At 41.5% G+C, this 19,436-nt stretch overlaps 2 protein-coding genes across 6 annotated transcripts in view; one reads left to right on the top strand and one right to left on the bottom strand.

Annotated features, from left to right (window-relative positions):
* Nucleotides 1-7,691, top strand: part of LOC108502196 (uricase-like) — a 12,521-nt gene extending 4,830 nt beyond the window's left edge. Inside the window, exons 2-8 of the mRNA XM_017824848.1 lie at nucleotides 889-1,107; nucleotides 1,832-1,948; nucleotides 2,074-2,152; nucleotides 5,271-5,457; nucleotides 5,919-6,042; nucleotides 6,429-6,512; nucleotides 7,466-7,691. Of these exons, the coding sequence (XP_017680337.1) occupies nucleotides 889-1,107; nucleotides 1,832-1,948; nucleotides 2,074-2,152; nucleotides 5,271-5,457; nucleotides 5,919-6,042; nucleotides 6,429-6,512; nucleotides 7,466-7,603 (948 nt within the window). The 3' untranslated portion in view covers nucleotides 7,604-7,691. The remainder of the gene's footprint in view (nucleotides 1-888; nucleotides 1,108-1,831; nucleotides 1,949-2,073; nucleotides 2,153-5,270; nucleotides 5,458-5,918; nucleotides 6,043-6,428; nucleotides 6,513-7,465) is intronic.
* The window catches only part of SAMD13 (sterile alpha motif domain containing 13), a 29,574-nt gene continuing 11,994 nt past the window's right edge, over nucleotides 1,857-19,436 (bottom strand). For 3 of the 5 annotated variants that reach the window (XM_017824891.1, XM_017824893.1, XM_017824894.1), the window contains one exon: nucleotides 15,392-16,567. In XM_017824891.1, the coding sequence (XP_017680380.1) occupies nucleotides 16,424-16,567 (144 nt within the window). In that variant the 3' untranslated portion in view covers nucleotides 15,392-16,423. Of the gene's footprint in view, nucleotides 2,199-15,095; nucleotides 15,195-15,391; nucleotides 16,568-19,436 lie in introns of those variants that run through there. The other 2 variants (XR_001876375.1, XR_001876376.1) reach the window with 2 other exon arrangements.

Raw genomic sequence — 19,436 nt, 5'->3', positions numbered from 1 at the left:
TCCCTGGGGGTGTGCAGTGCTGTCCCTGGAGCTGTGCAGAGCTGTCCCTGGGGGTGTGCAGTGCTGTCCCTGGGGGTGTGCAGAGCTGTCCCTGGGGGTGTGCAGTGCTGTCCCTGGGGGTGTGCAGAGCTGTCCCTGGGGGTGTGCAGTGCTGTGCAGTGCTGTCCCTGGGGATGTGCAGTGCTGTCCCTGGGGGTGTGCAGTGCTGTCCCTGGGGGTGTGCAGTGCTGTCCCTGGGGGTGTGCAGAGCTGTCCCTGCGGATGTGCAGTGCCTGCTGGGCTCTGCCGCTTCCAGGGGCTCTGCCATGCAGGACACTGACTGCATTTTGCAGCTTCTGCTGAAAACAGAGAGGGCTCAGTGCAGCACAGGGAGAGCTGGGGGCCAGAGGAGTAGGAGGTGGGGAAAGTCTGTTGTTGGTGGTAGGGAAAATCGGGAGCTGTCTCTAGAGAGAGGCAGCCCAGCCTGGCAGGTGGGGTGCCCGTGGAGGGTGCAGGTGTGAATGCTGCCTGCCCTCTGCATGGCTGTAACCTGAGGTGACAGAGTGCACTGGGACACTGGGTTCAGAAAGAGGTGATGGAAGGGAGATTCAAGGTCTACAGTCAGAACTAATTCAAAGATGACAAATGAGAGACTAATTCATTGTTACTCCTGTTCTATCTCGCCCCAAGAATATATTAAAATTTTGTCACAGCTGCTACTGATGTAATAATGGTCTCCTAAAGCATTTTTTCTTCCCATCAGGACTTTGAGATTTATACTGGAAATATTCTCATTATCACAGGTAACCACAGAAATAAAGGCCATAAACATTGTTTATGTTTCATTGACTGAGCATAACTCAGGCTTCTACTGAGTTCCTTTACAACTGCCGTGTATTTTCTCTGCAGATCAAGGATGTAGAAGTCCTCAACTGTGAATATGGCAAAAACACAATTAAGTTCCTTCGCCTGCATAGAGAGGGGAAGAAGCATTTCGTTAAAGAAGTGGAAGTGTGCACACATCTCCGTCTGACTTCTCCTCAGGAGTACCTGGAAGGAAACAACTCTCTTGTGATACCTACAGACACCATAAAGAATATTGTCCTTGTGTTGGCCAAAAAAAATGGGGTATTTTTTTATTTTTTAACTAGCCTTGCTGTTTCTTATGACTTCATTTGGAAGTGTTCATTATACTTTTAATTTTAATTGGCATGTCAGATCAGCACTGAAGTCGTCTTCAGCGATATGAGAGACAAGTTCTCCTCCTCCGCTGCAGACTCCTTTTTTCCTCCCAATTAACATTATTTTTGTAATTTTATCATATAAGATCCATCTTTTTTTTAATTTTTAGCACATAATACTTCATTTTTCCTATATAGCATTTTTAAACAGGTCTCAAAGCATGTGAGACTCCTCTTAATTCTTCTAACTGTGCTCTTACTTCACCAATTGCATCTATCATAATGACAATCTGTAGCGCTAATTGTCTGTCTCTGTAATGAAACCCCATCTCTACGACGTAAAACTTAATCAGAATAATTACTGTTCACTATGCTGAAATAATTATTTCAGCATTATATCCTCAAAGCGTAAGGCTAGCAGTTAATTTCAGTCCAAGGATTGCAGCTCACTGTACCACAGAACAGGAGGTTTTTGATGCAACTGGAGCTGCTATTTGCAGCGTGTGCTGCAAGCTGGTCAAATGACTGGGCACAGTGCACCAAGCCAGGAATAAGAGAAATCTGTGTTTTTAACTACACTGATTCCTCTCAAATATTTACAGCAACCAGAAAAATCTAGTTTTGTACATGAGGTAATTGCTTCTTTCTAATAATGCTGTTTGCTCTCTTAGATCCCGAGTTTAGAACAATTTGCTATAGATATCTGCAATCACTTCATGACAACATTTTGCCAAGTGGTGTACGTCAAAACCTACGTTCAAGAAGTACCATGGCAACGCCTGCACGAGGTATCTAAAATACCAATACATTCTGTTTGTTTTTGCTGTAGCCATTCCTCGCTCTCCTAGCTCCTGTTTTCCAGTTAAGATAGTATTTATGGCACTTTTACTTACATGTCTGCTCTAAATTGCAGAATGGTGTTCCTCACATCCACTCATTCATATGTGTTCCTGATGGGATCCGCTTTTGTGAAGCTGAGCAGTGCCGAAATGGTGAGAAAAAAAATTGGCAACTTCCCCTACTTCTCAGTAAATATTTCTGCCAATGAGAGACGAAGATGGCTTTAGAGAGAGCTACAGGCGTTACAGGGCTTACAGCACAGCCAAAACGCTCCACAGGTCTAAAACAAAGGATACTTCTAGAGTCTATTTTGCAGTTCTTGATCTCTGAGACACGGCTGAAGAACTAATGTAGCTCACATTCGTACGTACATTCCAAACACAGAATGCTTACAACAGCACATCCAGCAGAACTGTTTTATATTGAGACAGGACTCAATAGCCTTCCAAGAACAGGCTGCTTACTTTTTTACCCTATGGTATATTCTGCAGTCCCCCTATTATCATTACTCTATGCCCCACTGCTGCAGGCCAACTGCCTATAGTTTGCAGTTATTTTCAAACCCCTGTCAACGTGCTCTAATTTTATTGCCAAGATAGCTGCAGTTCCATTACTGCAAGCCAGGCCAGCTTGAACATCATGAGCACTCAGGTCTACATGCAAACAATTTTTCACATGAAAATACTAGATTTTCGTGATACTTAAAAGACATAAGCTTTCAAGCTCAACTGTCTTGTCCATAAATTTGCATTCCAAAGGAAGTGTAAAAATTATCTTTACTTGCTATGGCTCGTGACAAGAACGTAAGTTCAGTCTCACTGTGATGGTGTTTCATTTAACCCATCTCTCAGACTCCTGGGAACTGAGCTGAGACCACCACATCATTTCACACAATAGGTTTAGAGGTTTTAGGCACTAGTTTGGTACCTATCTCAACTGCACTATCGTAACTTAGAAATATCTCCCATCCTACAACCAGTGGCAAGACCACTTTCAGCTGCAGACAGGGCACAAGTTTTGAAAGGCACATTTGAGCACTGTCCCTGTGTTCCAAAATGAAGGAGGGAAGGAAGGAGGGAGGGAGGAAAAACACAAGTCTCCAGTGCCTCTTGGCCTCATCTCTTTTAATGCTACCAGTAACATTAACTACTGCGGTACTTCTGGCATCGTCAATAGTATTGACTTTGGTGTCTGGAAAATGTTAAGAAAGAAATCTGAACTAAAAAAAAAAAAGGAAAGAAAAGGAAAAAAGAAAGAAAAAGAGTTCATGCTTTCTTGAAAAGCTGCTGCTCTTAATGTAAATTCAATTACATTTTTCATCATCTTGAAAATTCAGCATGAAATTCTGCAATTTCAGATTCTACACAAACAGAAAGCCTTTAAGGCTTACTGAAGAAACCACTCTTCCTTCTTAGATTTCCCTTCATGTAGCCCTTTAGCTGTTTCTTTAGGAATCCCTGCCTAGGTGAACAATAACCAAAGAGAAGATATTTGAATCACTTTTATTTTTTTCTAGGAGAATGTTCTCTATATTTAGCATCCTCCTATGCACCTATCAGCCAGACACAGGAGTTCAATTCTCAGTTAATCCTATCTTTTAACACTTTTCTCATCATGAAAAAAAAAAAAAACAAAACCTAGTGAGACTTAATAGACTTATTTTTTGCCATTATATCAGCTGATAAAAGGCTCAGAGTGTTTTGGAAACTGAAAACATCAAAAGTAAGAGAGTCAACATTTGACAATTGAAGACAGCACAAGCACAAAACATACTGAAAGCACAACGTGGGCTGTTCACCTTGGAAACTCTGCCTAGGTGTTACATCCTTCAGAGTGAGCTCCAGGCTGATTGCTGCACAGCCTTTCAGTCTTTTGTTGCAAGGAGCTCTTTCAAACAAGGCTATGTATTTGACTATAGGATAAATGTATCTCCCGTTTCACTGATAGAATCTGCACTACATTAATACCTGTGTATCACAATCTTATACCCAAGCAATAAATTAATCAAGATCTGAACAAACCCCAGAATATCCTGTCCAAGGACAGTCTCTTCTTTACATCTTTTTAAGGCTTTGGTAAATAACTGGGCAATACAGGCAAAATTACAGCTATACCTCCATAGACTCATTCAAAACCAATAATGAACGTAAACAAGAAAAGATAGATAAAAGAAACATAAGACGCAGTTTCAATAATATCCAGTTACGGAGCAGTTTAAAAAAACCCAAATCTCTAAACAATCATGCAGTTGAGAAACGTCTACCACAGTGGAATTGTTTCCAGTATAAATTCCTGCAAAGATATGGTTTAAAGATAAAATTTGTCAGTCTTCCCAGTCCAAGGCAGGATTACTATGCACGAGATGTATTCAAGGATTACTAGCTAGTGCGAGCACCAAGAGCAGCACAGAAACAGCAGCTTGGGCTTCAGCCACTGGCTGTCTGTACAGGCCCTGAATGAGATGAGCCTGCATGCCATGAAGTTTCTACTTTCTGAACCTGCTTTTTGGCAGTTCTGGTGAGTGAAATTTTCAGTTATCAGTTTGGTGTGCTCTAAATGACTGACTGCATATAATTTTTAGCCACCATTCAGAAGGTGTGTCAGGAGAAAACATTCAGGACACAACTGTTTGATCTTTAGGAGATGGTAATGCACTCATGCAGCAGTGATCCACAACAGCACATTTATAAGTAGTGGCTAAGAGCAAAGTCACTGTCAGTTTGAATCTGTGGGTGGCATCGATGCCAGTTCCTGCTCATTAGCTGAGCTGCAGGGATTTGCACTGGCTCCTCGCCCTCTCATTCTCAGGGATGCAAAACTCCCAACAGGATGGCTATGTAAAGCAAATTTCTGACTGAGGCTCCGCCTTTACACAGATTGTTTTTGCACTCGTCTGTGTTGGTAGAAAAGGGGCACCATACCTCTCCTGTACACCACAGCACTAGTAGCCTATTTCATTTCCCTTTAGAGAAATCAGTCATTCCTAAGTTGACATCAGTGGGAGCCAACCCAATGCATGTCCCAGTTCCAAGCAGGTGAGATAAAAAAGCTTTCCTTAAGTGCAGGTCAATTGGTGGGATTCTCCATTTTCTGGACTGAGCTCTGACTTCAGTAGTTTTTGTCTTGTTTCTTACCATTCTGCTAACATCAGTGTGCAGAAAATTATTACTTGCCTTCTGGCTTTGGAGCTGTCACTGCAAGTATCACCCAGAGTTTTTTTTCTCTCTGCCTGAAAATGAGCTCCTATTGTCTTGTAATTTTGGATCACAGGTCCTCTGGTCGTCTTTGCTGGAATTAAAGACCTGAAACTTATGAAGACGACACAGTCTGGATTTGAAGGCTTCTATAAGAATGAACACACCACACTTCCTGAAAGGCATGACAGGATTCTATGTGGAGAGCTCTTCTGCAAGTGGTCATATGGCGAATGCAAGGATTTTGACTTTGACTGCCTATGGTATATGTCTTACCAAGTAATACTGATTACCTAATCTATGGCCACAAATCCCTCTATACAATACAGCAGGTGTAAGGGCTAGATCTGCATCTGCTGTGCACCAGCCACTTGCAGGTCTCAGTGGCGGCACTAAGCTCGTTACAAGGAGTGAGAGGCATGTCTTGGGGGTACTCCTCTCTCTGATGCTGCCTCAGTGGACAGGATTTAAATGAACAGTTCAGTGTTCAGTACAGAACACATCTGGAGAATAAAATAATGATTTTTTAAAATACTTTTAGCAAAACCTGCTTGTGAATTCTAGAGCTGGTGGGGGAGACCTGGGAAGAATCTGGAGGTGACAGGACAAATAAATCATTCCTCCACAAAGACACAAAAAATACAAAACCCCCACCTCACAGTAAAACATTTTGGATCTAGAGAGAGCTGATACAAAGTTTTGTAAGAACCTGTGTTACCTCTAGGAACAAAATCCGTGAATGTATCCTTGAAGCCTTTTCCGGACCACCTGACTGTGGGGAATATTCACCCTCATATCAGAAAACTGTCAACTCTATCCAGATGCTTGTCCTTTCCAAAGTGTCACAGGTATCTTCTTTCCTCCTTATGATGTTTTAGTTAAACAATAGTGAATGTTAATTGGATAAGCGAGAAACAAACATGAGACTATTATTTCCTCTGTCAGACTGAAAACTGGTGATACAGCCAGATGGTCAGAAAAAACATGAACACACTGAGAAGCTCCTATGCTGCTTCCCAGGTGTGAACACAACAGGGGAGAATATCACTCAGTGCTTGGCAGCACTTGAGTAAAAGTGAAAGGTGTCCTACACGACACATGTTCACTAGATTACATTTAGTCAACTGTACTGGGAGGGCTGCATTGTTCTTTTTCTACAGCAAGTGAAAAGCCTGCCAGGCTGTTGCTGAAGAGGTGCCCTAATTCACTGTCTCATCCGTTTTCATGGTTTCAGGTACAGGTCATAGAAGTGGTCTTGAACAACACTTTCTATAATGTCCTAGACATGAAGAATCTAGGCTTGACCAATGACAAAGAAGTAAGTAAATGCTTCAAATATAACTTGCCTGCACTCTTTAGAAGTACTCAGCCTTAAAGCACAGCAGCAGTTCTGTACACAGCAGAGCTAGAGGGAGCAAACTTTCTCACCCAGCCCCAGTAAAAGCTCCACCTTACCTCTAAGGTTTACAGTTTACGAAAGAATAATTAATTGCCTTCTTGCATTGTTGATAAAAGCTAAAGGAGCACAGTGGAATGCTTTGGACATCAAAAGGATCTGTAACAGAGACTCTCTCTGAAAAATCAATTCCGTTTTCTCCAATGAATTTGACTTTCAGTTATAATGTCAACCTGTGCAGTTTTAACCAAGCAAAATGCACCATGGCATCCTTTCCCATTGCCAGGCAGTGTGAAAAGCCAGCCCACTGTGGCTCTTCTTTCTGCTCCATTGGCACCACCACTGAGGCCAGGGAGCATCCTTGGTGCAGCGGGTTACGAGTAGGTCAGCGAGGCCACAGGCTGGCTCCGGGTGACAGAGCACCAGCACTCTAAGGGAGCAGTGAAGGGATGTTTCTGTAGCCATTAGGAGCTAAGGCAGGTTGGTCCAACATGGACAAGGTGCAAGCTTGGGATGAGGTAGAGGGTGAGAGATATAGGGGATGAGATGTATTTGCTCCTCCCTCCACAGCTGCTGTGGCTGCCAGCCAGGTCCAGCTGAAGGTCTGTTACAATATCCTCCTGTGAGAGAGAAACAGGGCTATTCCATTTTGCATGGACAGTCTATAGTCTGTTTATGCTCTAGTCTCCCTCCAAAGTCTTGGGATACTGCTTCCATCCTCTCCCATCCTTGCCTTCTTTCAGGTGAACATTATAGGTTCACCTCTACTTGTTATAACATCAACATCCACCACTGATGTTCGTAAGAGAAGGAAAGGGCCTGGCAGGTGACTTTGTCTCAAAAGTAACCTATGTGTTTGTGCTCATTCCCCTCAGGTTTTGATTCCTGTGGAAGCTCCTTATGGCTCCTGTGCTTGCACTCTTGGCAGGAAGAAGTTTTTTGAAGCACAAGGCCATGTGCTGAAAGATGAGAGGAAATGTCAATTTGGACTGGCAGCTGCCCAGGGAAACTAAACCTCTTGGCTATGCTCACACCTTCCTGATAAACTTAACAGCACAGCTTTCCTATCAATATTTACTCCTTATTGGCCTCTTCCATTGCTGACTACTTTTCCCTCTATGAACTCCTGAGGATGGGATTTATGAAGAACCCTCAGAAATTCGGAAATCAAAGTCTGTTCCTGAATTTCAGTGTGATTTGCAGATTGAAATCCCCTACGCTCTTTGGAAAATCCCAGCTGAAAACATTATAGCCAATTAATTTTTAAACTAGCTATTCCCAGACCTCTTAACAAAACAAATAATTTGATAACTGCAATATTTTTGGACATGTAAAATCAGAAACTCTGTATATTCTATTTATTAATATTTCTTCAGTAAAATGAATATACAGGCACAAGACCTGCTGTTTCATTGACATAACCTGTCATAACCCCTTGATGCCACACTGACCTACAGAGCTGAGGTTCTGACCCAGTGACTGAACAGGGAATCAGTCAGACATGGATTTCTTTGCACAGGAAATGAAAAACAGGAAAAAAAAGTATCTCTCATATCTCCTTTGTGGTGTGAATATTTAACAGCTGTTGACTACTTTCTCTGCATGAATTCTGACTGCATGCATGCTGCTGCTGCTGCTCATCAGATCATAAAGTTACTATATAACTACTTCTATATTAATCGCTGAGGTGTTTGAGGGTTTGGGCTATCTCTGTAGGCTTAATTAAATAATTTTCCTTACTCTAATAATCTTATCATGACTTCTGAGCAGGCAGGAGTCAACCCAAGTAACCCTATTATTTTGAGGAGGGATAGGCAGAAAGCCAGCCAGGCAGACAATGCTTATGTTACTTTAGTTACCCCAGGTGATGGCTCTGAACATAGAGATAAAACTATACAGTCAACAGTTCTCATCTTGCAAACTGGGCTGGCACATTTGCAACAGCAATCTCGCTCCACTTCTAACAGTGTCTGACCACTGCTCCCACTCTCTCTGAGCACCATTTTCACAGACTCCATGTGACAGTATACAAGTCCAATGGGAAGTGCCCAAAGCAACTTCTAAAAACTGCAATTCAGTTGCCTTTGTGCCTCTGGAATTTGGCAGACCTGCAGCATTCCTCTGGGTACAATTATTAAGTTCACAGGCACCAAGTATGAGAGAGATGTCCTGCACTGTGTGACATTCTGAGGTGCTTTGCAAGATAGAAACTTGCCTGGGTGAGCAGGACATAACAGAGGCAAAGGGAACACACTGTTCAGAAGCCTGAGGTATCTCCTGAAAAACAACAGGATAAATGACACCACAGAGTGAAACTGTCCCAGATATGATGTTCTCTGGTCACTAGCCAATTCTGAAAGCTTTATTTACTACACTTCTAGCTTTTGCTGTGGACACTCTTGCTTACCTTGTTAGATTGTGTTGTTTTGCACTTGTGGGCTTACATCTTGCTACTTCTGCCATTTCTAGGTGCTTGTAATTTATTAATGTATCTTTTATGGGCGAATAAAGAGCAACATCAAAAAACAAACTAGCTTTTGACTCTTTACCATTTACTACTATATATAAATGTAAACATTGTAAGTAAAAGAAATATTTTAGTTCAGCCAATTTTACTTCAAAAAGAGACCAGTTTTGTTCCAAATGACAGTTCACTACCAACAGATGGAACAATACATGAAAAATAATCTTACTGAGCATTCCAGCGTTTACCTCCCTTCAAAACAAGGCAGATCTGCACAACCTACTTCCTTTCTACTTTATGAGAAATTTGTTGCATTAGGCAGAAGGCTTCCTTCATTACTCTTTGTGCTTCATTTGTGGGCCTGTAAGGTAGTGGTGGACTAACGTTCATGGCAGAATGAGGACACAAAGCAGTAACCAGTTGTTTAGTGAGACTCTCCTGTGGCAACAAGCCCACACGTACACTCATTCAGTGTGGTTTGTATAAACCTCCACAGACACGCAGACATCAGTCAGTCCTTAAAAGCATCTCGGCACAGCTCCATCCAGCTCTGCAAACCTGAGTCACTTACGTGGGCAGCTTCTAAAGAAAGGACTTGGGCAATCAGAAGCAACCCAAATTTTCCATATGGCAATTAGATTCAGATAACAGTGGCATAAATCATTCTTGAAAATGGGACTCAGACGGACTTACTTGGGCCTGAAATTTGACCAAATTCCCACAGGCTGCATCAGATTCAGTCTCCACAATGGACTTGCACTAATTTCACTGAGACAGATTTTTTTTCAGTTCCTGTCCAGAGGAGCAAGTCAAGTTGCTTACTGTGTTTTACTCAGAAGCAGCTGCGACGCTTTGCCGATGAAATCACACTTGATGCAAATGAGCAGCAGCTAGCAGATTGTAAAACTGCTATTTAAAATACAACTTCTCACTGATAACATGAACCTTACTGGTCCTGGGCTACATCCCAATAGGTTATAGGGCCTGAAATGTCCTACCAAGAAACAGGGTATTTCACACACACAAGCATATTATCATTTTAGCATCCAATTCTTCCACATCCTGTTTCTGTTCAATTCTGACAGTTCAACCACAGCCCTCCTCAGCTGCTGATCCTGCTCTGTGCGCAACCAACGTCACACAGATAAAATGCACCAGGTAAACTCGTCAGCCAGTATCTAAAACAGAGAGCAAATGTCACTGTCAGGGTCAGCACAAGTGCTCTATTTTCCCTGACTGTATTATTCTCTATATATTCAGGCTACCTACTTTCCAACATACATTTAAAACTGTCAGTTTTTATTAACTATTCCAGCTACTTTTTCTTTCCTTCTTTACAGTTGTCTTTTTCTTTTTAAAATTTAATCTTGCTTTTATCAGGAGTACATAATTCTGATTCAAAGTTGAACTGAACTAGTTAAAGTGACCAAAAACCTGTTTCTGGCTAGAACTTTCAATATAAATACTTCTGAATTTAGAATTCCACTATCTGTACACAAACAACAGCTGGGAAATGCACAGCTGTATCTAGAAAGGACACCTATTAAATGTCTCCAGCTATAGGATCAAAAATGTCAACTCACATCTCAGCTATAATATAAACAGTTTTCCAATTCAGAGATTGAACCTCATTCATAGCAGACTGAGAAAGACAACACACGTACCTGAGTGCTTGCACACACACCCCCACTCCCATATAAAATACATGCATAAATGACACTTACTAGATCAGCTGATGTACGCCTGATCAATGGCAATCAAATAATAAAAAACAGGAGCTGGGGTTAGTTCTTACTAAACCGAAAATCCAAACCAAACAATACCGGAGGGACTCAAATAAATAAGGGAGTAGAGAAACCTTTGGTGCAGAGGGAAATGCAACAACCAAAACAAGAGAGCCTGAGTACTGCAAGGGGCTTCTGCCACTTCTCAAGGGTGGCATTAGGCATGAATTCCCCCATTAACATTGACAGCTGCCTGAAAAAGACAAGAGTTCGAGTTTTAATAGCACTGTACACCTGCAACGTTTTCAAATCTTTTAGACACACGTATTTCCAGGTAGGAAAGCCCAGGCAAAGCAGCATGTGGTATTTATACCGGAGGAGGGAGTTAAGAGTATCCTTGTGAAACAGGGTTGCTAGACCACACCCACTTCCACACTTCTCTTGCTGTGGTTTCACCACCAGCTTGGGAACAAACTCAGCTAGAAGTACACTTTCTACTTCCTTCCACCTACTGCCATCCACCAGGACAAGACAAAGCCACATTACTCTCGAATCAGAGACTGGTGCAGATGATGAGCATTCCCTCCCTTTTTTGATACTATTTAGCTGCTACAAAGTCAGAGGCGTCCTCAACATGGCAAGTACTGCAGAGTGTTTATAGAGGGGCAGCTGGATTACAGCAATCATCCGAAAAGGGGAAGAGAACATCTTGAAATGAGTGCAAGCCTGCCAATGCCAAGACATTTGCTGTTGCCTTTTCAGCAGATCAGCTGATGATACAGCAGTTCTAACAGCTGACTGCTCCTTTAACAAATATGCTCACCAGTGCAGCATGTAAATACAACAGTTGTCTCCAGTACTCACCAGCAGCCTCCAGCAGCAATGAAACTCTCACATGGAGACCAAGGACCAGTTACAGTCTTCAAGGTGCTCCCCTTGGGCTCTCCAGGTGTTTGAGGTTACAGCTGTATTCCCCAAATTTACAGTGACTACCAACCAATGCTATTCTGAGAGTTGCATATACATCTGGGATCCAAATAACATCACTAAATCAATTCCCTAATTATAGAGGCTAAACAAAAAATAATTTAATGACCTTGTTACATTATCGTATTAAAAAGAAGACAGATTTTCCCAACAGGAATGAAAGCTATTTATTAAATCAGTCTGCCCATTCTCCCAACAGAAGCTGCCCTTGCAGGCTGCCAATGGGCTAATGACAGCCACTGTCCTTGCACCTCCTCTGGGGAAGCTGTTGTCAAAACTGAGCAACGCAGAGGTGAAGGTGTATGGAGATCGTGGGTGGGATGGAATGGGATATGGACGAGCTCTCTTGGCTGACATCCCCAAGCCCCAAGTCATCTCATTAGATGAAGCAGACGCCAACCCACTGCCTGTGTAAACTGTCCCTGAAGGAAAGGGTAGAGCAGATCCTTCCCTATCCCGCTCCACTCATCCTGCTGCTTACTGAGCCAGTGATGGTTACATTGTTCACATGCACAGTTAGTCATTTAATTTCCACATGACTTTTGGGCCAAAAACCATTCCTGGAAGGGAAGGCACTACTTTTCTGACTTGGAAGCAAAGAACCAGAATAGAGACAAAGCGAGGTAATGTTTTTCTGGTCCTACTCGGACTCAGCTTTCAAATTTTAGACAACACTGCCATTAAAAAATGAGAACTCATTTTGTAGCTCCCCCCAGACTCACAGAAATTATGACTCTGATTTTAAATTAACTGTGATTCTAACTTAAATGTGACAGTAGAAAGAGAAGTGTTGAAAAAAACAGATCAATTAAATGCTGATTTTTAAAAGGAAGAAGAGTGAAAGGATTGGATAGAATCTGAACATGTAGGAAAAAGTATTGAAAAGAGGGAAGGGTCATTTAGCAAGTAATCACTGAGAGCGAGGGCCTAATGAGATGTTTTGCCTGGGCCATTTCTAACCAGGAGTGATCCACAGGTAGCTGCTCCCTTCATTACAGATGCCAAATCTTGTCCTATAATTACAGGAGCAAAGAATTTTCTACAAATTGATAAAGTGCAGCACATGAGAACAAACGGAGAACAATAACATGCAGGGATGGGAGATAGCAGCACATAGAACGATTTTCTCTGGGTTGAGAAAGTGATCTGGGTGGACAGGCACAGCCACAGACCCCATACTTTGCTGACCGTTGCCGTATATGTGCTCTACATGTGGCACGTGGCACTGCGTTTGGATGCAAAGAGAGTATGCCATGCATTGTGTATTTACAGCTTGAGAGGAGAGTGACTAGAGCTAATGAACAATACCAATATATATTTCACAACCGTTATATCAGAAAAAGCACACTGTAATGCTTTCAAATAATTTTTAAAAGTGCACGAGAGATTGTGATAGATATGCACTGCTGGTATTATACAAAGGGTAAGAGGAAGGACAGGGAGCAGGAGGCCCTTGGCTGCAGCATGGCTCTGTTTTTGTGCTGACTGGCAGCAGCAGGGCAGGGTAGCTCACTGCTGCTTTGCTCCTTAAAGATGCCTCCAGGAGGAGGGCACTCTCTGAATTGTGGTTCGGTGTGAAAGCAAAGACCATTGTCATGCTCAGTATCAGCTGAGCAGTCAGAGCTGGCAGCTTAACCATCACCCAAAGCACAGGGAGGGCTTTTAAGGAAGAGAGACTCTCCTAGCTGCAGGCACATTTAAGGGGGTCATAAATTGGATTCCTGCATAGCGCTACCACTCAGAGCTGCAGTACTGACATGGTATCCAAGTAATGCCTATCAGTCGCTTCCTCATCTCAACAGCAGCTGTGTTTTCTGCAAGAGGAATGGTAGCTAAAAATAATCTGGCTTTGACTTCCTCTTTCAAACCCTCCAGTCTCTTTTAAAAAGATTTTTTTGTTCTCCCAGAAACAGCAAGGAGAATGTAAGAGACAAAACCAGAACGGTGACCTGCACAAAGGGAACAGCAGCATTAGAAAGCTCAGAGAACTGTAGGAAACTACAATAAAGATCAGGAATAGTAAAAAAATTGTCACAGTTTTGAGCAACATCCTGCAAATTCCCTTTGGCACTCGCAGCAAGCTTTCTGTTACGCCTTTACTTGTGTGACTCAATGGTGCTGAGGAAAAGGGGAATACAATCTGGATGTTTCTGAATGCAATTCATTTGCTCATTAAAACATATTAAAAGAAAGAACTGTGCTCAGTAATCATCAAATGCACTCTCATGTCTGCACAGAAGAGATTTTTACTCCCTCATAAATATGTTTTACTTTTAATTCTGTGTCATCCATAGATCCACAAAATATGTCAATCCCACACCAAACATGCAAATGGAGAAGAGAATATTCAATTAATCCTTCAGTAACACAGCATTATGTATTCTCATCCAAAAACAATTCTACAAATACAGGGCTGGCAGGCATGTCCAGACTGCTGCACGCAGCTTTTCATAATCCTTTTCATAAACAGACCTAATTCTATATTAAAATATGTAGGAGTTTCATATATAATTTTTCAATTGCAGTCCACAATTAGCCTGACACAGACTATACCTCAAAACTCCCCAAGGTAGCAATGATGATTCTTTATTTGAATCTAGTCTTGCAGAAGATGCCCACTCCCAGTAGGTACCTCTGGACACTACCAACCATAAACAAAATCATAAGCAGAATTCAGACCGTGACTTACAAACCTGCTGCTAACAGACCAATACCTGAAGTAAGAACAGTACAAGGGACAGAAAAAGAAATGGTGAATACATCTCCATCCTATTGTCTCAAATTCCAAATAAATATGTTGTACAATGTAAAGGGTTGAAAGTATACAAGAAAGCATGCCACTGTATATAGTTTATGTATCATAGCATATACCATGAGCTTTACCTATGGCATAGCCATTAACATGGCCTTATCCCTTCTCAAATCTCAACACCAGAAACCATAAGCAACTCTCTGAGCACTGTAGCATGAACAGCCACCTCGCCCTTGGCCAAGTCAGAGTGAAGACAGGGCCACCACCTAAGCAGGGGATTATGGGAGCTCCTCCTTCCTCTCCCCGAATCCTTTCCCCACTTGGCAGAAAGCAGCACTCTTCTCCCTTCTCAGCTGCACCCCCTCACCATTTCCTCCCACATCAGTTCCACTGTCACCACACTCTCAAGCTTATTTCCTACTTCCTGGTTTCTTTGCTCAGCCTCACCGATGCAACCCCACACCCCAGTTTCAGGGGTTATCACAAAGCTCTCTGGGCCAGAGACGACGGTGAGCCCAGACAGGGCTTGGCACCATCCATGGGCTGTCTCCCAGAGGTCTGGGGGGAAATCAAATCACCTGTGTACCAAGGCTAGCACAGCAGCTCTGCAGCTCTGACAGGGGTAAGGGAAGCACAGGTGCTACCAGTGAACTGGGATCAGGGCTTCTCCTTCGGCACTATGGAACACCAGATAAGAAAAAGCAAAAATAATTAAATCTTTCAATGTCATGGTAGGTGATGCTAAAAGTAATCACAAGAACATAGAATATTAAGTAGATTTTGGTACCTTTTTAATAGGAAAATGGAGAAAAACAGGAGCTCCAATAAACCACAACAAAGAAAGAGAGAAAGTAAAAGACCTGTAAAGTAAACTGAATCCAAACATAAGCAATGTTTTATTGGGATATAGCAAGCAACCTATCAAATAGGGAACTGGTACAAACAGATTGAACAAGACTCTCTTTTAACAGAGATGTATGGTGATGAGACAGCTTCTTTCAGTTCTTAAAACAAGTATTCTAACTGTTAAGTAAAGCATTAAAAAAACCCCAATCATTACAACACCAAAGACAGACAGTATTAAAAATGTGCAGAATTTTACTTTTTACAAATTTCTGCATAATGTTAGAAAACAATCATAAATTAAAAAAGAAATAAAATTAGGCTTTTTTTGTTGTTGTTTGCAAAGGAACACAAACCTTTAAAAACCAACTATATTTTACATTGGACTACTATTAAAAACAGGTGAAAACAAGTTGAAAATTTAAAGAACAGCAAAAAATACACAACCCAGTTTCACCTGTCAGCAACACCTTCTGCTATCGAAGGAGTTATGTTAGTTGTATGTACAGCTTTAAACATTGCAGCATACCACGAGTAAACCTTAATAAGGTCAAAATAGGACCCTCTGCAAAAAAGGGTGACTTGGCAAGTGTCAGTCCCATCCTAAAATTAAAAGTAGGAATAATATTAATAGGTCTTCAGTGTAAACCAAAACCTACTTTAACTGGTTTCTCTCTCCTAAAGATGCCTATAAACTTTATTTGGGGTTGGTTTTATTTTTTTTTTTTTGTATTTCAATTAATGAAATCAAGAACTTGTCTGGCTCAAAAATGAGAATGACATACCTCCCTTATGTTCTGGATACAGTGATGTAGCTATCTCAACATGCTGACTGACACTTCCTAAAAGAGAAAATCATTATGTACTATGTAAAAAATACACACCACCTCTCTCAGTTCAGACTCAGTATATAGTATATTGCCAACTCTATCCAATAGGATATATATTGTAATTTGGTTTAAACTCTTAATAGATATATTCCCTCTTTACAAAGTTCCATCACATGAAACCAAATTGCTTATTTTTCCTTTGAGGTACAACATGACCCCAATGAGACAATTCGCTACAAAGAGTTGTTCTTTAGATGTTGTGTCTGTAGAGGTTTTACGTGATATTCATAGATTTTCAGCGCAGGCCCCAGTTTTAATGAAAGTCCAGTCAGTACATCATTTCTTGTCATCAACAGTAATGATTTGCCATCAATTTCCTATAAGAAGAATTAAAGAGTTGATAAAGACAAATGTACACATCTAACAGATGAGAATAGTCATGCAACAAAAGACTACTACAGAGAATCAGTCAGAAAAGAAATAGCAGCCTTTATTTTCCTGAAGCCATGTTTATAGCTGCTAAATTCTGCTGTCTGCTTTTCAAGTGGTTCACCTGTGCTGACTAAGGTATAAATACTATTTAGTCAAGCAAAAAATTCAAATGAGCCTAATTTCAAAATTCCCTCCTTGTAAACCTCTTTCAAATTAATAGCTACAAGTGCAGATTGCCTAATTATCAGCCATTAAGGGAAGGATACCCTTAAGAAGGCAGCTTACTAAGTGCATTTCAGAATTACTATTGACAGCAACATGCAAGTTTAGACTCATCAGTATCTGCTAATAACTTCAGGTGCCTTCTTTAAAAGGCCAACCTTCCCATGCATCTTGTGGGGGAAAACAAAGAGAAGACTCTTGCAATCAGAAATTTCCGAAGGGCCTAACTGGATCTTGACACTCTGAGGTACCTTCTCTTCCTCCACTTACAAGGGAGGAGGAGAAAAGTGGCAACTTGCCAGCTGAGGTCTCAACAACCCGTACACTTTCCTGCTTAAATATGATTTGTAAATCTGAGACACGGTGGCACTTTTTTCTCTCAGACCTTGACCTTCTGACCGGTTTAGGTTAGAAATCCTGTAGGCTTTGGAGCTTTTTTCCATCTCAAAACCTTGTCATATGTTTGAAAACTACCTCTAAATGACTTTTCAAAGGTCAAAACGGAAAAGAAAGAATCCACATCTCTCAACTCCCTCCTCCATTTTAGACACGGGATCATCCTTTTTGTCACACATTCCTACAGTTCAGTGACACTGCACTACTCCAGAAACAGGAGTTACAGCTACACAACAATGCATTGATTGGTGCCTCATAACACAGCCAGACCTCCAAAGGGCATCACAGCCCAAAGAAGTATACAGCCTTATCTGGCATTCTCCTGCACTGGACTTCACTCTGCTGTTGCATTCTTTTTTTACTTTTAATTAAGGAAACCCCCACTGTTAAGTGTTGAATTTGTTATCAATAGCCAACAATGAATTCAAATGCTGGCATATTGTTGTTGTCCTCTAATATACTGCCAAAATTTAGTATTTTTATAAGTATTATAAATGTCACACATCAATTTATCAAACTGCAGCATGTTCCTTAGGAATATTAAATGTTGTCTTGGAAATGTTAGAGATCCCATTCTTGATTATAAGTCAACATGAAAAGAGGAAGATATATATTACAGTTCAGCATGAATTTGTCCAGACTGATCTCTCCTACAATTCGATAAAGTTTATAAACACAAAATACAGGGACAAACCACAATATAGTCAAAGATCAACTGAAAGTGGAATTTCTTTAAAATACCCCCAGGATACATAAGACTGTTAATCCCTCAGAGGAGCACAAAGTAACAGTATGTCTAAAAGAAAAAAAAGTTTCCAATAACTTTTTACCCAATTAGAGCAGGTCTCTTTCCAATTACTGTTGAGAATGTTAATGGTTAAAACCAGTTTCTATCCTCTCTTTTCCATTCGTCACAATTCTTTCTGTGGGAATTTTGACACCAGTGAGTATTTTGCTCATTGCTATGACCGATCTGAAGCTGCTTTTCTGCTGCTGTTCAACGATGCTATGGAGGAAGAACAGCCTCCAGCTTGGTAGGATCCCAATGAAGTAAATCCAGTACCTGGAACAGGAGAAACTCCAAGAATAGGAAAAAAGCATCTATTCCTTCCCCTTCTTCTTTTACAGGGTTCCCTGTGATTTCTAGAAGTGCTGGTAACTACTAAAGCTTTCACTGAATAGAAAACCGATTCTCTAATATCTGTGTAGAAATGAGTGATTATGTATTCAGAGTTCAAGCATTTTATATCTTTGTGTGTATTGTAAGCTTTACCTCTTCCACTTCCTTTAAGTTTCCACATAAACATGCTTCTGCAGAATTGTCACAGTTACTCCATTTTTTGGCACCAGGTAAGATTTTGTATGCTTTAGTGACTTCTCTGATTTCTTCTCTGCTACTTGTCTATTTTCTGTATTTTTTGGGGGGGATGCAACTTCAATGCCAGCTTTCAGTATGCCTTTTTTTTATGTTACCTGCAGAGAGACACCTCTGCACAACTAGAGCTAACAGTAATTTCCCACTGTGCCTGGATGATCTCAACAGCAGTTGAATATTGTCTTCAGCAAAAAACCAGAGGACTGGTTAAGCTTCAAGTCCTCCCACCACTCCTTCTGCCCTTTCTGAGAACTGCAAGGTTTTACAGCACAGGCCACATGAAAGCACGGCAGCCAGCATGTTCCCACACTCCTCTGTGCCGTGGCTCTGCCAGAAAGCAACAGTGGACACCAGCTGGTATCAAACCCCAGATTCCCTTCGGGTAAGGGACTGCAGCGAGGCCAGGAAACCAGCACTGGGCTTATCTGGCTATCGCAGGACTAATGGGTAAGAAGCCACATGGGCAATAACAAAGGTCACAGCACTAGCATGTCTTGAGACTCTCAAACAGCTTCAGTCTTGGAGTGAGCTACAGCCCCCTCTGCTCCCAGGGCTCCTAGAGAAAGCCCAGCCACATGCTGGCAGGCAGCATCTCTTTGAAAGTGTTCACACCTTCACCCTGCATCTGGTATTCCTCCCTCTTTAGGTATCCTCAACTTCTTGGCTTGTCTGATTTGCTTGCTGATGTTATGGTTTTTTATTACTGGGCAGCATCTTTGTGTTGAATGTGTTTTCATCAGTGAGCTCTTTTGATTTGCTGACATCAGTGGAACTCCAAGAAGGAATAAGGTATGATCATCATACAACCATCACTTTTTACC

This window comes from Lepidothrix coronata, unplaced genomic scaffold (genome assembly GCF_001604755.1).
Source record: "Lepidothrix coronata isolate B3197 unplaced genomic scaffold, Lepidothrix_coronata-1.0 Scaffold114, whole genome shotgun sequence".
Classification (NCBI taxonomy): Eukaryota; Metazoa; Chordata; class Aves; order Passeriformes; family Pipridae; genus Lepidothrix; species Lepidothrix coronata.
The sequence above is the reverse complement of the archived record's forward strand: the minus strand, read 5'-3'. Positions and strand labels throughout refer to the sequence as shown.